Source organism: Gracilinanus agilis, chromosome 2, assembly GCF_016433145.1.
Source record: "Gracilinanus agilis isolate LMUSP501 chromosome 2, AgileGrace, whole genome shotgun sequence".
NCBI classification, from domain to species: domain Eukaryota; kingdom Metazoa; phylum Chordata; class Mammalia; order Didelphimorphia; family Didelphidae; genus Gracilinanus; species Gracilinanus agilis.
In genome coordinates, this window is record NC_058131.1 from 469,038,657 (window position 1) to 469,063,507 (window position 24,851).

The 24,851-nt window shown below is 37.5% G+C and overlaps 2 protein-coding genes across 4 annotated transcripts in view; one reads left to right on the plus strand and one right to left on the minus strand.

The window, feature by feature from the left end:
* The window catches only part of LOC123237761 (JNK1/MAPK8 associated membrane protein), an 18,708-nt gene extending 17,619 nt beyond the window's left edge, over positions 1–1,089 (minus strand). The window contains exon 1 of one of the 2 annotated variants that reach the window (XM_044664876.1): positions 1,009–1,089. In XM_044664876.1, coding sequence (XP_044520811.1) covers positions 1,009–1,012 — 4 coding nt within the window. In that variant the 5' untranslated portion in view covers positions 1,013–1,089. Of the gene's footprint in view, positions 1–849 lie in introns of both variants that reach the window. The other variant, XM_044664875.1, reaches the window with a different exon arrangement.
* Positions 1,069–23,941, plus strand: L3HYPDH (trans-L-3-hydroxyproline dehydratase). Of its 2 annotated transcripts, none has more exons than XM_044664878.1 (5): positions 1,069–1,107; positions 5,700–5,869; positions 16,337–16,459; positions 19,054–19,191; positions 23,454–23,941. In XM_044664878.1, exons 1-5 carry the CDS (start codon positions 1,092–1,094, stop codon positions 23,583–23,585), a joined length of 579 nt encoding a protein of 192 aa, XP_044520813.1. In that variant the 5' UTR covers positions 1,069–1,091; the 3' UTR covers positions 23,586–23,941. The 2 variants fall into 2 exon arrangements, with proteins under 2 accessions (XP_044520813.1, XP_044520812.1); XM_044664877.1 differs by lacking the exon at positions 1,069–1,107 and adding an exon at positions 1,144–1,742.
* Positions 23,942–24,851: the final 910 nt, after the last annotated feature.

Consider the following 24,851-nt stretch of genomic DNA (forward strand, 5'->3'; position numbering starts at 1 on the left):
CATTTTGTATTTTAAAAAACAGTTTCCTTTATTGTATTTTTATCATCATATTCTACAGCTGAGTAATGAAATGAATGTGGTGTTGGACCTGGAGTCAGGAAGCATTCAAATTGTCTAAGTCTCAGGGTTCCTTGTCTGTAAAATGAGGATAATAAACAGCACCTACTTTATATGGTTCTTGTGAGGATTAAATGAGATAGAAGATAAATGTGATTATTTATTAAAATTATTACTTGTTTTTTAACTTGTTCTCTACCCCCCCCCCGGGCAACCTTAACAGCTATAAAAATATTTTCAACTTCAAAATCATTTCCCTGAACCCCTGAAAACTTTAAAGTGCTGTACAAATATTATTAATAAACTTATTAGAATCAGTGCTACATAAACATTATTGATAATAAATTGTACAATATTTAAATTTTTGCACTCTACCCCAATCCATGCAAACCTTAAAGCGCTACATAAATATTATTACTAGTAATATTTATTAGATACGGCATTTTAGTTTTGAAACTGCCGTTCTCAACCCCCACACATACACAGATCGCCTAGTAAATGAATTTACTTATTTAATTTTAATTCAGTTCAGTTTCACCCGCTTCCTCCTCTGCTCAGGTTGCATCCCACTATGGACCCCCAGGAATCTCTGCCTCTAGAAGGGCTTATTCTCTGTGCAGCTGGTGCAACTGATGGTCCAAGTGGGGGGGAGGGGAAGGAGAGGAGCGCGAGCCTCAGGATCAGGCCCGAGTCCTGTCATCCTCCTCCTTCCCTGACCTCGGCCCACGGCCGCAGGGAAGAGTGGGGTGGCGGGCGAAGATACAGTCACCGCAGAGAGCTATGGTCACTCACCCATTTGGCCTTTTGGACTGTGAACCGAAACCAGCCAAAAGGCTGCACCAGCTAGGATGATTACATCCGGGAAGCAAGAGCTCCCAAACCCGGTAACTGTGGCTGCAGCTTGACTAAAACCCCACCCCCTGCCTACGGCGGCCAGTACGGAACTCTCACCCATAGGCCTTTCGGAATCTGGACCCGGATCTGCAGAAAAGTAACACCACCAGGACGATTACATCCGGGACTTCTGAGCTCCTATGACTCCTCCTCTTGGTAACTGTGGCGATGTTAAAGCCCCGCCCCCTACCTCTTCCAGCGGATTTTGGTAATTCTTGATTTCAAAGCTAATCCTCCCTTAGTTCACTTGAATTCCAGGGCTTGTATTCTGTTGTGTGACTTAATGGAAGTCTTGCGGGAGATTCCCCAGCTACCCCCTCACGCTTCGGGCACTCCGGTGCTATCGGTGCTGGACATGCACACGGGCGGGGAGCCCCTGCGGATTGTGCTCGCGGGATGGCCCGAGATGGACGGCTCTACCCTGCTGGCCAAACGCCGCTATGTGCTGGAGCACCTGGACCCGCTGCGGCGGCGCCTGATGCTCGAGCCGCGAGGGCACCGGGACATGTACGGGGCGCTGCTCGTGCGCAGTGAGCTGCCGGATGCGCACCTGGGCGTCCTGTTCCTGCACAACGAGGGCTGCAGCTCCATGTGTGGTCACGGCGTGTTGGCCTTGGGACGCTTCGTGCTCGATTACGGACTGGTGCCCCCGCCCCCGCCCGGTGCCCGCGAGGCCACAGTCCGCCTGCATTGCCCTTGCGGTATGGTCACTGCCTTCGTGGAGTGCGAGGGTGGCCACAGCCGGGGACCGGTACGCTTCCACAGCGTCCCGGCCTTTGCTCTGGCTACAGGTAACCCCCATCTCCCTGCTGACGCCCCTCGGGGCCCGGGGCCTGGGGTGAAGAAGAGGAACCGAGTAACCCTATTAACGAAGACTTTGTCGCTTATTAAAATGCTTATTTTGATTAAAGTGATGATCGAATGCTTACTAATTGCCATGCACAACACAGCTAACCTGCAGCCTAAGGAAATTAACGAAATATAATTATTATATAAAATGTAATAATCATATTAATAATATATAAACAACCACAAAACGCAAGGCGGTCTAGAAGTACTCCTTGCTTGTTTGGGAGGCCTGAACAAAGTTATTATATTGCTACACTATAAGCCAGCACCTAAAAATGAGGTCTTAACCTTGAAGTCCTTGAATTTGATGGGGGGGGGGGGGTTAATTATATTTTGACAACTTTAAAAAAGTATAATATATTTAATCTGATCAAAATTAAAATACCAACTAGTATGTGCCAGACACTTTACATTTGACCCTCACAACAATCTCATGAGATAGGTACTATTATTACTCCCATTTTACTGATACGGAAACTGAGACAAAGGGGTTAAGTTCATACAGGTAGGAAGTGTCTGGGTCCAGATGATTTCAGACTCAGGTACTCTACTGCTCTATCTTATTACTTCTAATATAAAGGATTTCCTTTATAACCTGAGGTTTTTTTTATGCATTTAAAAAATATCTTGAAACAGGTTATAGCCTTCACCAGATTGCCAAAAGAATACAGAGATAGAAAAAGTTTTAGGAACATCAGCAGTAGCCTACAGAACACTAAATGATAGTAAGAGCAACGTAGCAATTATCTGAATTTCATAAAAAAGATGAGATAACAAAACAACAATAACCCTTCCAAAGTCCAGCCAAACATCCATGCCAATGAAGAGAGGGAAAAATTGGGAAATTGGTGCCTGAAAGATATAAAACCACTTGTGGGTTTCACAACAGTCAAAATAAGGCCCTGACTTAAGGTAGAGTGGTGGAGAGAAGGAAGGTAGGGAGGAGGACAGTTCTAGAGAAACAAAAGTGGAGGGAATAGTTTCAGCCAGTAAAGAATTTACTGTCTATTAGAGGAAAGAAATGCACATAAAAATTGTAACAGAAATGGTATATGATTAAGTGTCATATAAAAAAAACATTCAATGACATAGAAGTTCTATAACCTTAAGTTGGGAAAACTTTATAAAGGAAATGGGCCTTGAGCTGGGATTTGAAGGACTAACCAGTTATATATAGAAAGAGACAAGAAAGCAAAATGCTACATCTTTGCTGGAAAGCAAAGTTGGGAATGACCTATATGTGTATATTCTGTGGAAGAGTGAGACCAACCTAACTAGAACAGAAGATACCTATTAGAAAAGGATAGGTAAATAATGGTTCAGCTCCCTAATAGAATTTATTTTGGAAATTTTTCTGTAAAAAATTCTGAGAATTCAACATGAAAAATAGAAAGACTATATAGATCTGTGTTGTCAGACCTAAGATACCATCTGCTGGAGGGGGTTGATCCCTGTCCCCTCTCTACTTGTGCCTGAGGACATTTCTCACATGACCTGCTCCTCTGGCCAGTGCCCAATGGGAGTGCTTCCTCCCTCCCCTGTCTGGGATAAGATTTAGATTGCATCTTGCCACCAACTCATCCAACTAGCAAGCCCCTTTATTTACCCCTCTAAGATATCTACAAGATTGGTGGTATTGGTACAGTACCTGTTGGCCTTGTGGAAACTGGTGTCCTAAAACCAGGAATGGTGGTCACCTTTGCCCCAGTCAGTGTTAAAACTGAAGTAAAATTTTTTGAAATGCACCATGAAGCTTTGAGTGAGGGGATAATGTTGGCTTCAATGTCAAGAACGTGTCTGTCAAAGATGTCTGCAGTGATAATGTGGCTGTTGATAGCCCATGGAAGCCATCAATTATAAAGATCATCCACCTAACTTTTCCACTCTATGAGCAGAAAGTAGGAGGAAATCCAACATTTTAAAAAGTAGCATGGAATTATGGGAAATGCAGTGTAGGAGTCTTTTGATACTGGATTAGTAGTTAGAAGACATGCGATCCACTGAAAACTAAAGGGATGCCCATCAATTGAAGAATGGCTGAATAAATTGTTTTATCAATGTAATGAAGTATTATTGAACTATAAGAAATGATAAAAGAGACAGTTTCATGATTCTAGAATATGGAAAAATGGCATTTATAAAATTAACTTCTATTATATATATCTTGTATTTTATTAAAGAATATAATAATTACAGACTAAAGAATTAAAGAATATAATAAAAACATGTTTATTTCAAAGTTAGTTTTCATTAAGTCTTAAACTAGTTTCAAAGGGTCACTTCTGAACTTTTTCCAAAATTAAGATTGGGGCTTACTTGTTTGGGACTTGTAGCCCTTTATTCATAGACTACCCCTACTTGAAAAAAATATTCATGATGTCAAAAATAAATATTAGCCCTATCTTTTGGTATTAGAATAATGTAATTTAACAAACTTCATTATGAGATAATGACAACATATGCCAGAGGCAAACTTCTTTGTTTCTTATATTTATGACACTATCTCTCCACTTTTACTATGCTTTTTCTGTATTCTTCCTTCCCTTTGTACTTGGTTGCCCTTTCTGGCTAGCTACTTTTTCTCTGTGAGTCTAGAATAACATGTCAAAGCTGAAAGGGATTTTATAAGTCATCAAGAGAACACTTCCCTCATTTTACAAATGAGGAAACTGGGACCTGGAACAGTGAACTGATCTGCTCAAGTTTAAAAAGCCAACAAAATATTGTTTTGGGGTTGATAATATCAGCTTAATATAGTGCTTCCAATATGTCAGAAACTGTGCTACCTTATTTTTCAATTATCTCATTTGATCCTAACTACAGCTCTGAGAGGTTGGTATTGTTATTCCCATTTTACAAGTAAGAAAACTAAAGTAAGAAGAGTTGTAAATGACTTGCCCAGATTCCAGGTCCAGACTGCTGAATTTTTCTTGCTTTGATTACCTTCCTCTCTCTCGTAGTAGTTATAACAGCCTGAAAGTCAGAGATTGTACAATATCTGCAGTCAGGATTCTCATGGGAGTAAGGTCAGTCTTAGTCCCCCCTAGATCAGAGGAATCTATCTGAACATAGAGCAGAATGAACAAATGCATGTAAAACTGAATTAAATTGAGCCAGAACTTTTATTAACCTCTGAAGTAGAGTAGAATTGGCCCATCCAGTTAAACTCTGGAGCACACCATTTCAAGAGAAGAATGTTACGCTTGCAAATAAAGTACGCTAGCTACACTCTCCAAACTTCCAATGAGTCTAAGCCTATCCAAAAGCTAGCAGATAAAAGGATTATCTGCTTATACATATCCTCCTTTCAATTTACTAATAGTGGAAGACACTCCCTCAAGATTAAGAAATATTCAAATGAGCAATGAAGCTACTTTATTTAGCCATTCCTGTTTTTCAAAAGTACTGCTACAGAAGCCTCATATTTTCTCTGATCACCAGCAAAGGAACTTATATTTCTGATTTGCAATGGAGTCATAGTATGAGAACTGACCAAGTGAAAATACTATCTATAAAACCCTACCTATAACACACTTAGACCACTAATAACTTGAGCTACTACATAACCTATAAAAGGTAGAATTTGGAACTAACATAAATATATGCCTATGAAATTACTTTTTTTTTTAAAGTTGACACCTTGGGGGATCATAAAATTCTTAAATTGAGATATGATTTAGAAATAACTACATGATCGTGTCTGAACCTAATTTAAACTAGAAACATGAAGATTAACAGGTACTGAAGGACTTTTATACCACTTAGAACTTCTTCATTTTGAAAGTGGGTTTCCAGTTTTATATTGCCTTTTAAAGTGACAACAGGTATTTCTGAACCTCTGAAAAGGACTTATTGTAAAAATCCTGAATGCAAAATGTTTTTCTCTTAAACATTTTTAGATCTGATAGTGGATGTTCCTGGAAAAGGAAAGGTTGTGGTTGACATTGGATATGGCGGTGCATTTTATGCATTTGTTAATGCTAAAAGACTTGGACTAGATGTCTGTTCTTCAAAGACAAAGGATCTTGTAGATGCAGCAACTGCGGTTACAGAAGCAGTGAAAACACAGGTATGTAGCATGCATATTGGTAGCTTTCTTCAGACCTTCAAGAATCCATGATTTTTTCAATATGGGCATTCCTTTGACTCATACATATCACAATTCCTTCATGCTTTAACAGGGAGTCTTTGTCAATTGTTCTAGTGGTCAAAAAATTCATGACTCTATGGCTAACCTGATGATACAACTGTGCTAAATTCCTATTTTTTGATTCCTCATCATGGTATAAAGGTGATGCTGGTATTTTGAAGTGTAATATTAAAAATTAATATTATGCCAAATGTAATATTTAGAAATTGGTTTAGAAATATAATATTCATTTTAAAAAAAGGTTGTTGTGGTTGCCATTTATAAAGTAGTTAACCCTTAAGTCACAAGGATGATAGTATCTTTTAACAATTTAATTTTAATATAAATATAGCCTAAGAAAGAAATAAGTAGGGAAGGAAATATGAAAAATATTTCCTAGCCTACCATCCTAATCTTACCAGCCCACAAGAATGTCTTCTGCCCACACCACCAAGGCTGAATCACAGGAAGACTGCTAGCCAAAGACCTCCAGAGAAGACCCACCTCTCCTCTACAATCTCATTTTTTTTAATTCTTCTTTCTCCACATCACTTCCTTTCTCTGTGCATTGGCCTACTACATCTTAGGAACCAATCAAAGTCTCTCTGTTTGGAGCATCCCAGCCAAGTTATTGGGCTGGTTTGAATGAGCAGAAAGTTCATGACCCTGGGAGGAAAGGGATTCCCTTTACACAATCCCCCCTGTGATTCTTTTGGGAGATGAGCATGTTGAAATCTCCCAGATTTACATGCCTAGTCTCCCCAACGAATCATTTCACATAACCAGCTTATATCTCTAAATATTTCTTAATGGAGGTACATACAATATTGCACTTTCTAAGAAGAAATTGTAATAATTTGGGGATAAGAGGGAAATAAAAGAGAAAGAGAGTAAAACCAATGATTGGTAGGCGCATTGACAAAAAACCAATTGGGGGCAATCCCCTTTGGCATAAGAGTTTACATTCAGAGTAAATGTGTTCAACCCCCTTCAGTTCTATTCACTACTTACCAAAGTTCATTCTGAATCTTTTGATGCAGTGTGTGGTTTCTGCAGGCTTCTTTATGGTGCCTTCTTCAAAAAGTTCACTTTCTTGATTCAGAGAGTTAGCAAGCTTCTTATCCTGAAATTTCTCTGAAAAAAATTTTTTTTAATCTTAAATTTTATGAAAATTATACAATCCCCGCCCCCAAGGAGGATGTTGATCAGCACCCAGATCAACCCAGGATACGTGCCTGAGTTATAGGGTATTTAAAACAATTGTCAAAAGAAAATCTAAAAACATTAAAAAAAACAAATGAAAGAGAAAAAAATTAGATTGGAGGGGGGGAATCAAGTTGTATGTAAAAATTCTGAGTATGCAAGAATAAGCCCATAACAGGTCCTTAAATCAGAGTCCAATTAATGTGATTTATGTCCCACAAGCCTATAGGACAATTGTAACAATATAGTACTTGCCCATTGGTAGCCAGGACTACAGAAAATTGCCATACTATAAAGAGAGAAAAGGTACTAGATTTTGAAGTAAAAGGGAAGTGTAATTCTCTGGTCTGATTTTACCTTTGTTCTCAGGGATAGGGGTGCCAAAATGGCAGCCAAACTGAGGTGCTTGTCAGAAATCTGGCATGGGGAAACTCTGCATATGAGGTTGTCAAACAGCCACTTCCTCGAACCTCAAAACAAGTCCTCTATCTTGGTGCATATTCTCATTAATCCCACCAGGATTGGTTGGTCTCTTTGACTTTGTGCTTCTCAGCACTATACAGAGTTTCTTATGTGATCCCTTCTTCTGAAATCAGACAAAATTATTAGTAACAGTCCCATGATATTTAACAATTAATGGCAGGTTTCTATAGTCTAAAGTTTTGGGGTATGCATTGATATTAGGGCTAATGGATATTTTTAACTTATCCTTCAATATAAAAAAACATTAATACTGGTTACATGTACTTTAAGTACAAAATATAAGAGAAGAAAGAAAATTCAAATATCTTATTGCAAATAAAAGGAAGAACAATAATAGAATAGAAAAAAAATTTAAAAATTCATAGTTCACATTCCATGGTAATGTGTCAGCCAAAACAGTGTCCAACTTGCCTATGGACTTTTGTAATGATATTATCTCTGGTAAAATCATAGGAGGAGAAAAAATAAAAAACAATTGCATTACAGGATACAGTTAATCAGTGTCGATAGAAGATCCCTTTTTTACATGTGAGCAATGAATCTAAGAGTCCTTTTCACAAATTTTGATAGCTATTGGAGTGGTTAATAGGACATGGAATGGACCTTCCCAGGCAGGCTGAGTTCCTTCAGTGCACTGGAAGTTCTTTGTGTACACCTTGTCTCCTGGATGTAGGCTATGGAGCAAGAAGTCTATAGGTCCTGCTTGTACAGCAGCTCCGGATTCATGGAGTTCTTGCAAATTTGATCTGTAAGTCCTGCATATGTTAAGTCCTGTATATAAGCTCCCTCATCCCCATAATGATGTATATGTAGGAGAAAAAGGCTTAGCCTGTATAGGGCTCAGATGGTGAGATGTGTAGATCTCTCTGGTCCTGCTTCAAAGATAAAAGAGAGCCCTTAGAGGGAGAACTTCAGGCCATTTTAAGTGAGTCTCAGAGGTGCACAATTTTCCAATCATAGTCTTAAGATCTCTATTCATTCTCTCAATTTGGCCTGAGCTCTGGGGATGATATGGTACATGGAATTTGGGAGTGATCCCCAAACAAGAATAAATCTGAGACAAAACTGAATTGGTAAAATAAGTTTCCCTGTCTGAATCAATTAATGCTCACAGGCCAAAGTGAGGAATAATCTCTTTTAAGAGCACCTTGGCAACACAAGCCTCTGTGGTTTGGGTGATAGGAAATGCTTCCGGCCATCTGGTCATCTGATCCACTATGACCAGACAAAATTTATAATGTCTAGCCTTTGGCATCGTGATAAAGTCAATTTGTAAATGCTTAAAAGGTGTGTAAGCCAGAGGACATCCACCAAAAGTTTTGCCACGAAAGGCATATTGGTTATAGACTTGATAGGTGGAGCAGGCTGCACACAATTTAGAGGCTATGGGAGTTATACCAAAGGCTCTCCATACTCTTTTAACAGAGTCTAAAATGCCCTGGGTGCCAAAGTGACCATTTTTGTAAACAGATAAGCATATTTGGTGATAAAAAAATTCTAGGGATGTAAGGTTAAAATTTAAAGGTTCTACTAAATATATAAAAATGTGGTCCCTGAAAATATATTACTCAAGTCAGAATGACTTTTTATGGTAGTTTATTCACAAAAGGAGAAAGAGTGAAGGGCTTCAGAGGCCCCAGCAAAAAGGAGGGCCCAGAGATAAATTAAACAAGGGTTCTAGCCATGAGGCCTCCTCCAAGATGAGGGGCCTCTCTGGAGACTAGTACCTCCAGAAAAGCCAGGAAAAGGAGTCAGCCTTTTTCACTCACCCACATGGTAGTTCTAAGGGAAAATTCAAGAGCAGTCCAAGGCCCCAAGCTGGAGCTCCTTCAAGGTCAAGTTTGAAGGCAAAAGAGCTGGTCACAGGACATTTCTCCCACTTTTAAAGACCATTCCTTTCATCACTTCCTTTGCCTTTCTTCCACTTTACATGGATCAATTGCAGCTTTAGCTTTACTTAGGACTTCCCAGAGGGCAGGGAGTGGGTTTCTGATTTGTCACCCACCATAGCACACGTAGGTCACAGACCTCCCCATACTTAAGAATAAGTGCGGTATATACACTTCTGGTGATTAAATCTAAAAGTGGGAGAGGGGAGAGTTAATTCCATCTTCACTGGGAGTAGGGGTTTTCCTTCAGATAACACTCATACTCCATTGATCTGTTTTGTTTTAAACTTCTGCTTCCATTTTTCTACTTCCTGTTCATTATAAGAAAGGGATAAATTTGAGTCGTTACTAGTTGCGAAAGTTAAAATTAATTCAGGTCCTTCAGAGGCAGTGAGCTTTGCTTTCGTATCTGCCTGGTAGTTCCCTCTAGAGACAGGGTCAGTTTCACCTGAATGGGCAGAGCAATGAACTACAGCTAGGGCTTCAGGTAGCTGAAGAGCAGAATGCATTTCATTAATGATCTCTGCATTTGCAATACATTTTCAAGCTGAGGTTAAAAGCCTCCTTCAGAGTTATAACATACCCACTACATGACATATTCCAAATGCATACCTAGAGTCTGTGTAAATTGTTGCCTTCTTTTCTTTGGCAATTATACAGGCATGTTTTAGAGCTATCAGTTCTGCACCTTGAGCATGTATATTTGAGGGCAGTGAAGCTGACCTCACAGTGGCAAATTCTGTGACTACAGCAGCAACACTGTAGCGTTTGCCATTCCTCATGAAAGAGAACCATCAGTGAATAAGACTAAGTCTGGGTTATCTAAAGGAGAGTCTAGGAGATTATCTCAAGGCATTTCAGCCACGGACACTAAAAATTCAGAACTGTGCAATGGTTCTCCTGAAACTGGTAAATCTGGAAGCAGGGTTGCAGGATTAAGAACTGTACAGCGTTTTAAGGTAATATTTTCATTACCTAACAAGGTTACCTCATGCCTTGTAATTCTTTGATCAGAAAATGCCTGTGTTCTATGCCTTAGCAACAAATGCCTCGACTTCATGTGGGCATGTTATGGTTAATGGGCATCCCAATACTAAATTAGTAGATTTAGTTACTAACAAAGCTGTGGCAGCTATGCCTCTAAGACATGATGGGACTCCTGAAGCTACTGGATCCAGCTGGACCAAATAATAAGCAACTGGAAACTGAACAGGTCCTAAAGTTTGAGTTAAAACACCTAAAGCTACCCTAATCTGTTAATGTACATAAAAAGTAAATGGTTTTTTGTAATCTGGAATATCTAGACCAGGGGCAGGCAGGATAGCCTGTTTTAATTTTGAAAGAGCTGACAGGTGTCCCACCTCTAAACTAAGTGGTTCATGGACTGAATTTTTTTGTCAGAGTTATAAGGGATTTAGTGACTTCCCCATAGCAAGGGATCCACTGTCTATAAAATCCTTTTGCTCCTAAAATTACCCTTAACTGTTTCTTAGTGGAGGGGGTGCTCAATTTCTGAATATTTTCAATGAACTTAGGGGAAATGGAGTGGGTACCAGCATTTAAAATAATCCTTAAATATTCCACTTTGAGGAGACACCACTGAAACTTTGCCTTTAAGACCTTGTGGTCTCTCTTATGTAGCTCCAAAAGAAGATGTTTGTTTTCTTCCCGGCAAACTGTGGCATTTGGTGAGGGCAAGAACAAATCATCCACAAATTGTACTAAACAGCTCTCCTGAAAACTAATATTTTCTAAATCCTGTTTTGAAATTTGTGAGGCAAGGTAGGGCTATCCATGAACCCTTGTGGTAGCCGGGACCAGGTCTTCTAGGAACCTTTCCAGGTAAAGGCAAATATATTCCTGGAATTTTCATGAATAGAGATAGAGAAGAATGCTGAGCACAGATCTATCACAGTAAAATATGTAGCTGTGCTGGGAATAGAGGAGATAATTGTGGCTGGGTTGGGAACCACAGGATATCTTTTTATGACATGATTATTTATAGCCCTTAAATCTGTACAAATTGATATACAGGTTTTCCATCTGCCCCTAATTTCGGCATTTTTACAGATAGAATAGGTGTATTATATTCATCTTTGCATGAAATTATTATTCCTTGCTCAATTAATGAACCTACCACTGGGGTAATTTCCTCAATTGTCTCTTTTGATAGGGGATACTGAGGAATGGAAGGATATAGACCTCCTTTTGTCTTAATTTGAACAGGAGCAGCTGATTTGAGTAGGTCTACATTGGAAGAAGATGTGGCCCAGAGAGACTCAGCTGGGATTTCAAAGGTGGGAGGTTCCTTCACCTCCTAACTGTCTAAAAGAAATACAGGAAGCTAATTTAAGGATTCCTCAGGCAATTCTAGCATCATAGAGCCATCTTGAGAACATGTTATTGTGGCTCTAAGTTTGCATAAAAGATCTCTTCCTAAAAAATTTATAGGGGAACCAGGCATTAAAAGGAAAGAATATTCCACCAAGAGGGGTCCCGAAGACACCATTTGAAGGGAAAGCTTTGGCATCTTTAGAAGTGCTCCTGATACACCTACTACATTTAAAGAACCAATAGAATTGCATTCAGAATCAGGTTTATTCACCAATACTGATCTGGAAGCTCCAGTATCTAAGAGGCAATCATAATATGTGTTCCCAACCTTCAGGGTTACATGAGGTTCATTATTATGGGGGGACAGGGAGAGAATTGACTGGGATAACTGGTGTTAAAACATCAGGGTCTGGGAAATCAAAAGTTTCACTCTCTGATTCCAGAGCCCTTCCCCCGCCCTCCCCCCCACTTCGTAAAGATTCTTGGCTATTTTTCTGGGGTCCCTCACACTGAGGGGGATTTCCACTCTGAGAATAGTGTGGATGAGCCCCATTTTGGGTATTTTGGTGCGAGTTATCATTTGCCTCATTCAAATTGTTATTTCTATAATTGTTATTATTTCTAAAGTTGTTATTATTTCTATTTGCCTGATTCTACCTCCTACAGTTCATCATTACATGACCCCTTTTTCCACAGAAGTAACACATTAATGGTTGATTTGTGGGTTCCTGCAAAGGGGCTATGACCACTCCTTGATTTGCTTTTGCTTTTTCAATTTTTTCAGTTGAAGTTTTTATTTCCTTCCTTAATGCCTCCACTAAGGTATTGTTCTCTTCATCCTTCTTTTCATGGCAGTTAAAGACATAAACTGCTTCTCTTCTCAATTCCTCAAGATCCATATTAGCTGAGTTTGGGCAGTTAGTCTTAAAATAGTCTTTGACCACTTTACAAGAGTTTTTTTACAAACTGTCTTTTTATTAGTCCAATATTCCTTTCTCTGGAAAGATCCAGGTATGTGTATATATATATACCTCCCAGCTCAATAAGTCTATCCATAAATTGGGAGGAATTTTCATCATTTTTCTGCTGAAGATTTTCAAATTTTGTCCATGTAACTGGCCTGTCAGAACAATCTCTCATTGCTTTTAGTAATGCCTCTCTAGCCTGGCATAGTTTTATGTAGTCTTCTTCTTTATCTGAGTTCCATTTTGGGTCTTCCTGTGGCCAATGAATTGCTCTCTTTGTTATGTGCAGAAATGAGCAGCCATACTTCTGGGGGTGCAAGCTGGCAGTTGTCACTTTAGAACACAGAACCTGGCAGAGCACCCAGGCCATGTGCTAGGGTGTCAGTTAAGAACAGGGTATAAAAGGAAGTCTCAAAACCCTGGGAACTTCACTTCTCTGACTCACCTGCAGGGTTAGGGAGGAAGGAGGGTTTTTTGGGCCCCAAGGGTGGTTTTGGGGAGATTCTGTTAGGCAGGTAGGAACTATTCAATCATTAGCCAAATATTCAATACTTCCTTGGCATAGATAACATCTTACATACCAGCTAGTGAGAAAGCTACAACCAAGAACAACTGCAACTGACCCAGGGGCTGCCTAGCCTCTGTGCTCAGCAACAAGCTACAGAGTTGGGATTTGCCCTCAAGGCTGTCTCATTTCTCTGCTCCTAGGAATATCAACTTGTGCTCCAGGATTAGTCAACAACAATTTAGGCAAGGTCATAGGGTTTCCTTTGCCCACCTACCTTCCCTTTCCTCAATTATTTACAAATAAACCCTGCTTAACCTTGAGCTTGAACAGTCTTGGATCCTTGTTTACCTACCAACAACCATCCTTAATAGCAGTCAGATCTGAGTTACAGCTTAGTTGAGCAGGCCATTCAAAGCCAGTTATCCATTTCCAACTTGAGGTTTCTGGGAGTTTCAATCAGCTTCCTGGAGACATTTTAACTGTCTTGGCTGGATTGGTTCCAAGCCCTGGGCCTATTAGCAGAGAACCTTGGGCTTAAAGGGGACCTGACCCAGCTGCTGTGGGAGGTCATCCAACTCACACAGCCTTGGTTTGGGATTCTCATCCTTTCATATTCCATCAACAACATCTGTTTAGGCCCCTTGGCTGCTCCTATAGTACCCACATTATACCTGCATTACAGGGCCCTGGGCCTATTAACAAGAGAAAACAATTTTTTTTCTATTTCTGTTAAAAAGGCTTGGAGCAAATTTTTCCATGTCAGTCCACATGGGATCCTAAGTGTGTTAAATACTTTCTAGCTTTTTTATAACCACAATGGGATCATCTTCAAAGGAAGGTCTATTTTCCTTGAATCTCTCAATATCTTGTGGAGTGAAAGGTGTATGGTGCCTAAGGGTCACTAAATCTTCACTTTTATTTTAAGTGGGTACATCCATTAAGGGAAATAGGCCTTTAACTGAATTATTTTTGATTTTTCTGTTGTTTGGCCAGTTGTTTGGGTTGCAATAGAGTAGTTAAGGGGAGAGGGAGAAGTGGGTGAGCTGAGAGGGAGGGGTTGACCTGGGGGCAGTGGGTAGGGTGAAAGGATTAGGGGCAGAGATGATCAGGGATGGAGTTGTGGGTGGGAAGGCGGGGTAGGGGGGAGGTGGACCTAGTAGGGAGAGAGGGGCTGGGGTAGGGGAGGAAGAAGAGAGGCAGGGAAAAGGGAGATTGATCAGGGGTAGAGGCAGGGAGGAGGATGGGGAGAGGAAGGGGACTAGGCCAGCTGGGAAAGGGAAGGGGGAAGGGAAAAAAGAGGAAGAAGTTGAGTGAGGGGGAGGAAAGGCTGGGTTGGGGCCATGGGCAGAGAAAAACTGAGCAAGGTAAGAGAGAAGGTGGCTATGGCAAGAGCAAGGGCGGTCAGGGTGAGGCAGAGGTTGGGTAGGCTTAGATGGTAATGGGGTATAGGGAGATGAATCTCCCTTCTAAATCTTGAGATTACTCTTCTCAAGGTTTTCTATCTGAGTCTAGAGATTAATCAAGCTAACTTTCTGTTGTTTTTTCTTGAGGAGAAATAGATAAACTGTAAGATATCCTATTGGTATAAGCACACCCAGGAACAGTAATAAACAAAGCTATTCTGAAATTGTGAGCTGTTCAAACTCAGTAAAGTTCTCTGGGAACAGGAGTTGTTTCAGAGTGTGGACCATGCTTTTCAGCACCATACTCAGAGAGCCCTACTCAAATAGCTTTAGAATGGAGGATGGCTAAAAGGCTTAGCCAGAGGCTACATTTGGGAGGGAAAGCAACCTCTTACACAGAAAACTACAACACTAGAACTTAAGTTCTAGCAAATCTTACCAAAATGGAAGGGTTAAGCATGGAAACAATAGTGATCTATATATGTCATCTAAGGACTAGCCTTATTAAATTTAAAGAAGCTTATTATCAAATTTCCCCTAAAAACACTTTTAAATACATAGAAATAGTACCAAGAATAAGAAGCCTCATATTTACTCATCCTAAAGATCACTGTAATGAAAATAGTTTAAATTCCTGTAAAGGATCGTAGAAAAGAATGAAAATATATGTGTTCTCATTCTGTTTGTTGAATGTGTTTCATTGGGTTTCTTCAACACTTACTCATTTATGATATATGTGACTCATATATCTATACTATATATACATATGTATATACATATATACAACTATATAATCATATAATCAATTTGGATCCCACTAAATCTGAAGTTCATGATTTTTGTATATAAGACTATATATGTGCTTTGTATCTTCTCATGTCACTGAGCAGAACTTCAAAATAATTTCATGTAAATGTAGTTAAATGCATTCTGTCATCTAATTTAATGAGATTTTTCTAGTATTATACTAGTAATAATGTATACTGGAGCAGCTAGGTAGCACAGAATATAAAGTGCCAAACCTAGTCAGGAAGACTCATTTTCCTGTGTTCAAATCTAGGTTCAGACACTTACTAGCTATGTTAACCTAGACAAATCACATAACACTGTTTACTTCAGTTTCCTCATCTATAAAATGAGATAGAGAAGGAAATAGCAAACCACTCCAGTATCTTTCCCAGGAAAATCTCCAAATGAGGAGAATATGAAAAGTTAGACACAACTGAAACAACAACAAATAAAGTATACTATACTTCAGCAGCTTGTCATCTAGGTGTTGATTTATGTAAACAGTTTAGTAGTCTAATCAACAAAAGTTCACTGTATGAGTGAAATAACAGATTTAGTCCAAAAAACCCCCCCCTAAAAACAAGTGGAATAACAGAATTATTTTGAATTCACCAAATAACCAAACAACCCTTTCCCCTCACGTTTATATACTTCTTACAATCTCAAATGCTTAGCATAGTACTTTGTACATAGTAGGCACTCAGAAAGTGAAAAGTAATGTCTTTGAACATCTACATCTATATTATATTATTTTATAAAGATCCATTTGAACAAAAAGCCATTTTACTACATTTTGCCATATATTAATAAACATTTTATTTGCTTTTTCCCAGGTTAAGCTTCATCATCCAGACAATGAAGAACTTGCATTTCTATATGGAACTATATTAACAGATGGAAATGATGCTTTTAGTGAAGAACCAACAGCCAATATCTGTGTGTTTGCACGTGCACAGGTATTGAAACAAAAGCTTTTGAACATAGAAATATATTCTACTTTAAGAAATAGTTTCAGTGGAAAATACATTGAACTAACTGTTCAAGAAATCAGAGTATTAGATCCAGTTTTTCCATTAACTAGTCACATTGCTCAAACATTTTGTGCTACTGGTTTCACATCTATAAAATTGGGCTAATAATAATCATCAAACTTTTTATAAATTGAGATAAGAGAAATGAAAGCATTTTGGAAAGTAAGAGGCACCATAATAATTCAAGCTATATTCTATTAATGTTAGCTTAATTTTGAGTTATATAATATAATGTGTGATATATAATTATCCTTTTTCGTTCCTGAGAAAGATAGAAAGATGTATAAAAAGATTTTTGCTAAATGATTTTAAGCCTCGGGAGCTAGATAACAAATGAGATATAGATTATGTTAAAAACATAAGGTTAAATACAATTGTTTCTACTTCCACATCATCTTTTTCATCTGTTCTTTTCTCTCCACTCGTGTAGCTTCCACCCCATTTGAGACTCTCATCTCCTCTTTTTTTTTTTAAACCCTTGTACTTCAGTGTATTGTCTCATAGGTGGAAGATTGGTAAGGGTGGGCAATGGGGGTCAAGTGACTTGCCCAGGGTCACACAGCTGAGAAGTGGCTGAGGCTGGGTTTGAACCTAGGACCTCCTGTCTCTAGGCCTGACTCTCACTCCACTGAGCTACCCAGCTGCCCCTCTCATCTCCTCTTGATTGGACTATTGCTATAAGACTCTTTGGCCTATAAGTTCTCCCTATTCCAATCCAAGCTCAAGATTCTTAAAGCCCAAGTCAAAGATAATCTCTTTCTTCTGCACAAGAAGTGCAAACAATTTCCATTTGCCATTAGTATAAAATATAAGCTCCTCTGGGTTGCTTCATAATCTAACTTAAGACTGCTTTTCCAGATTTATTGCACATTAATACCTTTTATACAATCTATTTTCCAGCCAAACTGTTCTACTGCTATTCTCCATAACTGACATTACATCTTCTACTTATGTACCTTTGCACAGACTACTTCATATGTCTAGAACATGTTCCTTTCTCACTTTCACCATATAGAGTCCCCAGCTTCCTTCAAGCCTCAAATCAAGCCTTGATTCCTAAGGAAAGCCTACCCTGATTACTCTCATTTATGGTCCCACTCCACCCTAGCCCATCAAGGATTTGTTTTTATGTATTATATAAATTATATATATAAATATATCATTCATATTATATATGTAATACATATCTTTGTTTTATATATACATATATATTTTTGTCAAATGATGCCTTCTCTAATGCAGGGGGAGGAGGAAGAGAGGAAGATACTGGGGAGTTTTAGTATAACAAACAAACAAATTAATTAAGAAAAAAATTGAGGGCAAGAAAAGATTTATAACAGTCACTGTGGAGAATGAGAGAGGGAGATAATTGGGTTAGAATGGAAGCATAGAAAAGGAACAAAGACCTAATTCAAGTTAGGTATAATAGATTTAAGGTGGGCAACATCAGCTCAGTTTTGTGATATTTTTCTCCAGTATTTCTCAACATCCCTAGATTAGGAGCAGAAGAACTGGAAGGTACACATTATATAGAGACAATTATCCATGAATTACAAAAAGCAGACGAACAGAAAATTAAGAGAACTAAGTAGGGTAAAAGCTAATGAAACATTAAAATGGCAGTCCAAGGGGCAATGCCCAGCACAAAGGCAAGGAAAGCCAGTGTGAAGAATATATATACCAGGAGAAAAGGGGTGAGTGAATATGATAAAGACAATGAGTTGTTTTCCTCTGAGAATGTGTAAGAATACTGTAGGGGCAGCTAGATGGTTTAATGAATAGAGTCAGGCCTAGAAACGGGGAGTCCTGGGTTCAAATGTGACCTCAGACACTTCCTAGATGTGTGATCCTGGGCAAGTCACTAACACCCACTGCCTAGTCTTTACCACTACTCCACCTTGGATCCAGTTCACAGCATTGATTCTAGGATGGAAGGTGAGGTTTAAAAAAAAAAATAAAAGTACTATTTTTTACTTAAAAGTAATGTAAATTAAAAGTGTGCTCAATTTTTTTTTTCTTTTTTAATCATCATGAGACATTTTTAAACTTGGGAGTTATGCCTAAGGAAATGTGAACTAAAGGGACTTTGTTCAAACTTTTTAAGTTTTAATCACTTCAGTTGAAGGGATAATAAATAGACTGAAAATTAAATATAAAAGTAAATTTATTTAGAAATTAGTGAAAATTAGTGTCTATGATGGAAGGTCCTATAGTCTTATCTTAGATCCTGAGAATGACAAAAGGGGGCTTACCAATACAATAAGGTAAACTGTGCCCTGTGTTCTACAGAATTGAAAAATGTAACTACTATGAAAAGATGATTCACTGCTCTTTACCAAGAATGTTCCAGATTGCTTCAAGACCTTATCATACCAAAAACATGGCTAAAGATTTTAAACTTAAAATATTTTTAGACAGCATAAGGATTCTAAAATAGATGAGGAATTATATGTTATGGTATAAATGAGTGTGATGATACATTTGTAAAATGCCTCATTTTTTTTTTCTTTCAAAAACAGGTTGACCGAAGCCCCACAGGTTCTGGAGTGACAGCTCGCATTGCCTTACAGTATCACAAAGGACTTATTCAACTGAATCAGACTAGAACCTTTAAAAGTGGTGCAACGGGCTCATTGTTCACTGGGAAGCCAGTGAAGGTGAACAGAAAAATCATCCTAATTTTTTATTGTTAGATTTGGTACCATGAGAAGAGGACACTTAAATTAGATGTCAAATGAATTTCTTAACCTGGTTTTGCCAAATTTATCCTATAAGATTATTATAATCTCAGTTCAATTAGGTTTCTTATACATATTAAAATTGCCTCACCTACATGATATATATGTTCTTAAAAAGTTTGAGTTACATAGAATTTTTAGAAATTGGCTCCCTTTACATGTTCTAAGAAAAACTAAAAAAAAAATCCTTATAAGTATGCTGTCAAGCTTTTTTGATCACACAACCACTGTGAGTGAAAAAAAAAATAAGAATGTGTCCAAAACATTTGCATATTTACTTATAAATCATGATGTACTAATATATGTATACATTATAAAACACACAAAAATAGAAACATAAAAGATGAAATATGTTAAATATTACCTATTTTATATTTTAAATTAATAGTACAAAAAACCTTTTGTTCTCAAAATATTAGGAAAGAATTATTTTTGAAAATGCTTTGTTCTGAAAATCTTGGTTTAACATTTTTGATACAATAATTCAAAGGTCTCATTTTAAGAGCAATTTATTTTAATCTCACATTTTTTTTTAGTTGAAAAGAATTTATTAAATTATTACCAGGTGTCAAATATTCTGCTAAGATTTGGGGATAAAATTACAAGTAAATATAATCTCTCTCTTCAAAGAATATATAATCAAATATAAGAAAAGAACAATAAAAAAGAAATGGAAAAATAGTAGGTATATGAGGGGAAACAAGCTGTTAGGAGTATGGTAATAGAGTTTCCAAAGGTCAGAGACAGGTCATAATTGTTCAGTCTTGGAAATTTTGTTTCCTCTAATATAACATCTCCTTAGACCTTTGATGGCATAAGTCTTTATTCTTTGTTTGATTATATTTTCCAAATTATATATAGATACAATTTTAAATCATTGTCTTCTGGCATTTTGCAATTCATGTTCTCTCCTTTCTCTCTCTCCTGAGATACAAGGTAATTTGATATAGGTTATGTATATATTATCATGAAATACATATTTCTATGTTGGCCATGTGAAAAAAGACATATATCACTTATATAAGAGGAAAAATATTGATAAAGGAAAGAAAGTGAAGAATACTTTGCTTCAATTTCATAGTTTCCTAATCTCAGTTTTAATTACAATCATGTCTGAAAAAGCACATCACAAAGAAACATAGATCCAAGTACATCATTGACTATCCTTATTAAATTATTATGCTCATTTTTCAGTCCCATTTACCAGTTATACAGAAGTTTTAGTTGACATTTGGCTCAGTAAATTTATGTCTGTCATGATGTCAATTAGATGTTTTTGCAAAGAAATCAGGTGTTGATTTAAAGGTTTGGTTTTTTTTTTAACACATAGATTCCCAATCCACAAACTGCATTTAGAAGATTTTTAAGTAAGCTAGGAAATTCTTTTTCCAAGTTGAGATATGAGAAGTTTTCTAGGAGATATCTGTCATTTGGGCAAAAAAAAAATCTTAGTTTTTTATTATCTTGCTAATCTTACTGATTTCATACTATCACTAACTGATATCTCAAGATATAGCATAGTCAGAGTGAGTCATCATTAATGAGTGGATATAAATCTATTTCAGATAATTTTGAATGTTTTGGACCAACTTCTTGTCAGATTCATTATTTTTACTTTTTAGCTATTTGTCCATTTTATGAAGGCTAATGTATCTGTAAATCAATTTTTAAATTATTATTATTATTATTATTATTATTTAAAACCCTTACATTCCTTCTTGGAGTCAATACTATGTATTGACTCCAGGGCAGAAGAGTGGTAAGGGTAGGCAATGGGGGGTCAAGTGACTTGCCCAGGATCAATCACACAGCTGGGAAGTGTCTGAGATCAGACTTGAACCTAGGACCTCCCATCTCTAAGCCTGGCTCTCAATCCACTGAGTTACCCAGCTGCCCCCTATCTGTAAATCAATTTAACTGGCCAAATGTCAATAGTAATACTGTATGTTACACTATGCTGAAGGTTACATGAATGAGGACACTGTGTTGCAGAATTTCCATTCTCCCCTCATAATACTTTGAANGAAACTTCAGGGCTTAAAATGGTAGAGATAGAACTTTTTTTGTTTTTGAACCCTTATCTTCCGTCTTGGAGTCAATACTATGTATTGACTCCAGGGCAGAAGAGTGGTAAGGGTAGGCAATGGGGGGTCAAGTGACTTGCCCAGGATCAATCACACAGCTGGGAAGTGTCTGAGATCAGACTTGAACCTAGGACCTCCCATCTCTAAGCCTGGCTCTCAATCCACTGAGTTACCCAGCTGCCCCCTATCTGTAAATCAATTTAACTGGCCAAATGTCAATAGTAATACTGTATGTTACACTATGCTGAAGGTTACATGAATGAGGACACTGTGTTGCAGAATTTCCATTCTCCCCTCATAATACTTTGAATATAGTATGTAATGTGTGACTATCTAACATTAGACCCTAGTGGGGGCACCAGTATCAAGTCATATATTAAATATTAGTAAAGCTTTCTTTCTTTTTTTTTTTACTAAAAATGGTCCTAATAGTTTCTTCCTATGCCCCAATATATAATTTTACTTTATTTTAAAAATGTATTCGTATTTTAATAAGCATTTTAAAAATCAATCTGTTACTCCCACTATACCTACCCTCAAGAGACAAATTATTAAAAATGAAAAATAATGTTACATGGTAAAGAAAAAAATTGTTTTTCTCTCATTGGCCATATCTGAAAATGTATGTCAATTTTCTGTATTTTAAGTTAATCACTTGTCTGTCAGGAGGAGAGTGGCTTGTTTCATTTTCAATCTTTCTTAACTCTTGGATATATACACTTCACTTTGGAGATCACAGGTGTAAAGCAGGATATTGGATTGCAGGCCTGTCAGTTCTGCCATTACCAAGATATGTGACCTTGGACAAGTGACTTTCCTATTCCTAGGCTTAAATTTCCTCATTTACAGCCTAAGAGAAGAAAACCCTCTCTTAGACTTACCAGTCTTGTCTTTTGCTGTCTTTCCTAGTTAAAGAGAAACAGGCAAAAGGCTAATTCCTGAAATGTTTCTTTTTCTCATGCTGTAGGTGGCACTAGAAAGCAATCCTGACTTTCTTTAGCCAATCAGCTTTCAGACAAACAATTCCTCTCATCATGATTGGCTCCTAGAAGAGTTTGCTTATCAGCTCCTGTTGACTTCCCTTGTCCTATCTATCTCCCTGACTCCTGAGCTCAGCTTTTTCTTCTGTTCTGTCTTTTTCTGATCATCTCCTCCTCCTTTCTCTATTTCCCCTAGTTTCTAATGCCTCAATTCTAAACCTTCTCATAAGGAGTGTCCCATCTCTAGTGTATAAAGTGAAAACCAAAAAATCCATCCTTTCCCTCAGCTCTGACCCAAACAGATCTTATCATAAGCACCTCAGAGTCCAGTGATGGGCAAACTACGGCCTGCGGGCCAGATGCGACCCCCTGAAATGTTCTGGCTGGCTGTGTGACATTATTCCTAATCTGATGAATACAATGAGTAGGATACAATACAATGAAACTTCAAAAGAGTTGCCTTAGAAACAGGCTGACAGATGAGCATTTCCTTTCCTTTGGCCCCCTCAGGTTGCCCATCACTGTCATAGTCCCTAGTTATTTGATTTATATTTATATATATATACATATATATATATATATTTGAATTGTGAGCTTCAAAATTATGAACATAATCACATGCAAATTAAGTCACGTACCATGGTGTGTTGCAACAACCATATATACCTCAGCCTGTGCTCTGCCTTCAAATAGGGCATCTTGGACCATTTATCTGTCAGGTCTTCAGAAATGTCTGTCTTTCCTCAGCATTTCATCAGAGATGCTGTGTTTTTTCTCAAGCTGATTCAATTTTCTTTACACAAATGGTATTTTTTTTGGCCCACACTCAGAATGACTATATACAAAAGAAGAAATGTCTGCCTTGAGAAAAGGCACGTTTTTTAAAATATTTTTTTCATTTATTTGATGTGATACTAACCCATGTTTTAGTTTGGCAATTGTGATATAAAAATAAACTGTTTTCTTTTTAGAATGTGTAGTATGAATAAAGTGATCTATCTTAAATTAAAGAACTATTCTTAGTTTTGTGTTAAAATGCCCAAACTAGAAGGTAAAATTTTTTACACTAAATATAAAGATCATTTTTATATTAAATTCCTTTCATTTTTCTTTTAAGGAAACCAAATGTGGTGAATTCAAAGCAGTTGTAGTTGAAGTATCAGGACAAGCCTACTACACAGGTACAGCAAACTTTATAATTGAAGAAGAGGACCCACTGAAAAATGGATTTCTTCTCCAGTGTCTTTAGTCATAACCTCTTACTGCTCCCTTTTAAAGCAACTGTAATCTAAGAACTAATTGTCTTCATGTTCTATAAAAAAGTATATCATCTTATACATGTACTTTGCCATCCTGTCTAATTAATGTCATAATCCTTGATTATATACAATCATGCTTATAAATAGGTAATATATAGCTCTTTGTGATTTGCAAATCATTTTACATTTTTATCTCATGACATTATCTGTATGAGCCAAATTAGCTAGAAATCTCTTTAATATATTAGTTTAACAAAGGACTGGAAATAATAATATAATGTTTCTTTTACAGTGGCACTTAGGATAAAAGATAATAAAAATGAACCATTTCAAATAGATTTATAAATTTTGGAGTTTTGAAGGTACTATCTTATCTTTCTCTTTTTAAAAAAAATTTTTAAACCCTTAACTTCTATTTATTGGCTCCTAGGTGGAAGAGTGGTAAGGGTGGGCAATGGGTGTCAATTGACTTGCCCAGGGTCACACAGCTGGGAAGTGTCTGAGGTTGGATTTGAGCCTAGGACCTCTCATCTCTAAGCCTGGCTCTCAATGCACTGAGCTACCCAGCTGCCCCTTCTATCTTATCTTTCAATGTGGTGCTAACAAGACCATTCAAATAATCAGATACTGTTTTGAACAATATATTGTACCTTAATTCTAACAAAAATATAGTACAGTATCCTTAAGCAATGTCTAATAATCACAACAATCAACAAGGTTTTATTAAATGTTTATTACATGCCAGACACCATCCTAAGTGCTGAGAATACAAAGCAAGGAAGAGTCATGGCCCCTGCCCTCAAGAAGGTAAAAAAAAATGTGTGTATATATTCATATATACATTCAAATAAGCTATATGTATATACCTGACCATCCTTATAATATACACATATGTATATTTCTGACCATTACATATATAACTACATATGTATTGTATATGTATACATAATATACATTTAATAAAGATATACACATATATATCTGACTATCCCTACTAGTTATTGTCTTAATACCTCTCTTCTCCTTAATGACTAAACTCTTTGAGAAAGCCATTTACACTTGGTGCCACTTCCCTCTTCTCTCACTTGCTTCTCAGCCCTCTGCAGTTCAGCTTCCAATTTCATCATTCAACTAAAACTGCTCTCTCCAAAGTTACCAGTGATCTTGTACTTGTCAAATGACCTTTTCTTAGTCTTTATCCTTCTTTACCTCTATAGCTTTTTCACAGTGTTGATCATCCTTTTCTCCTATGTATT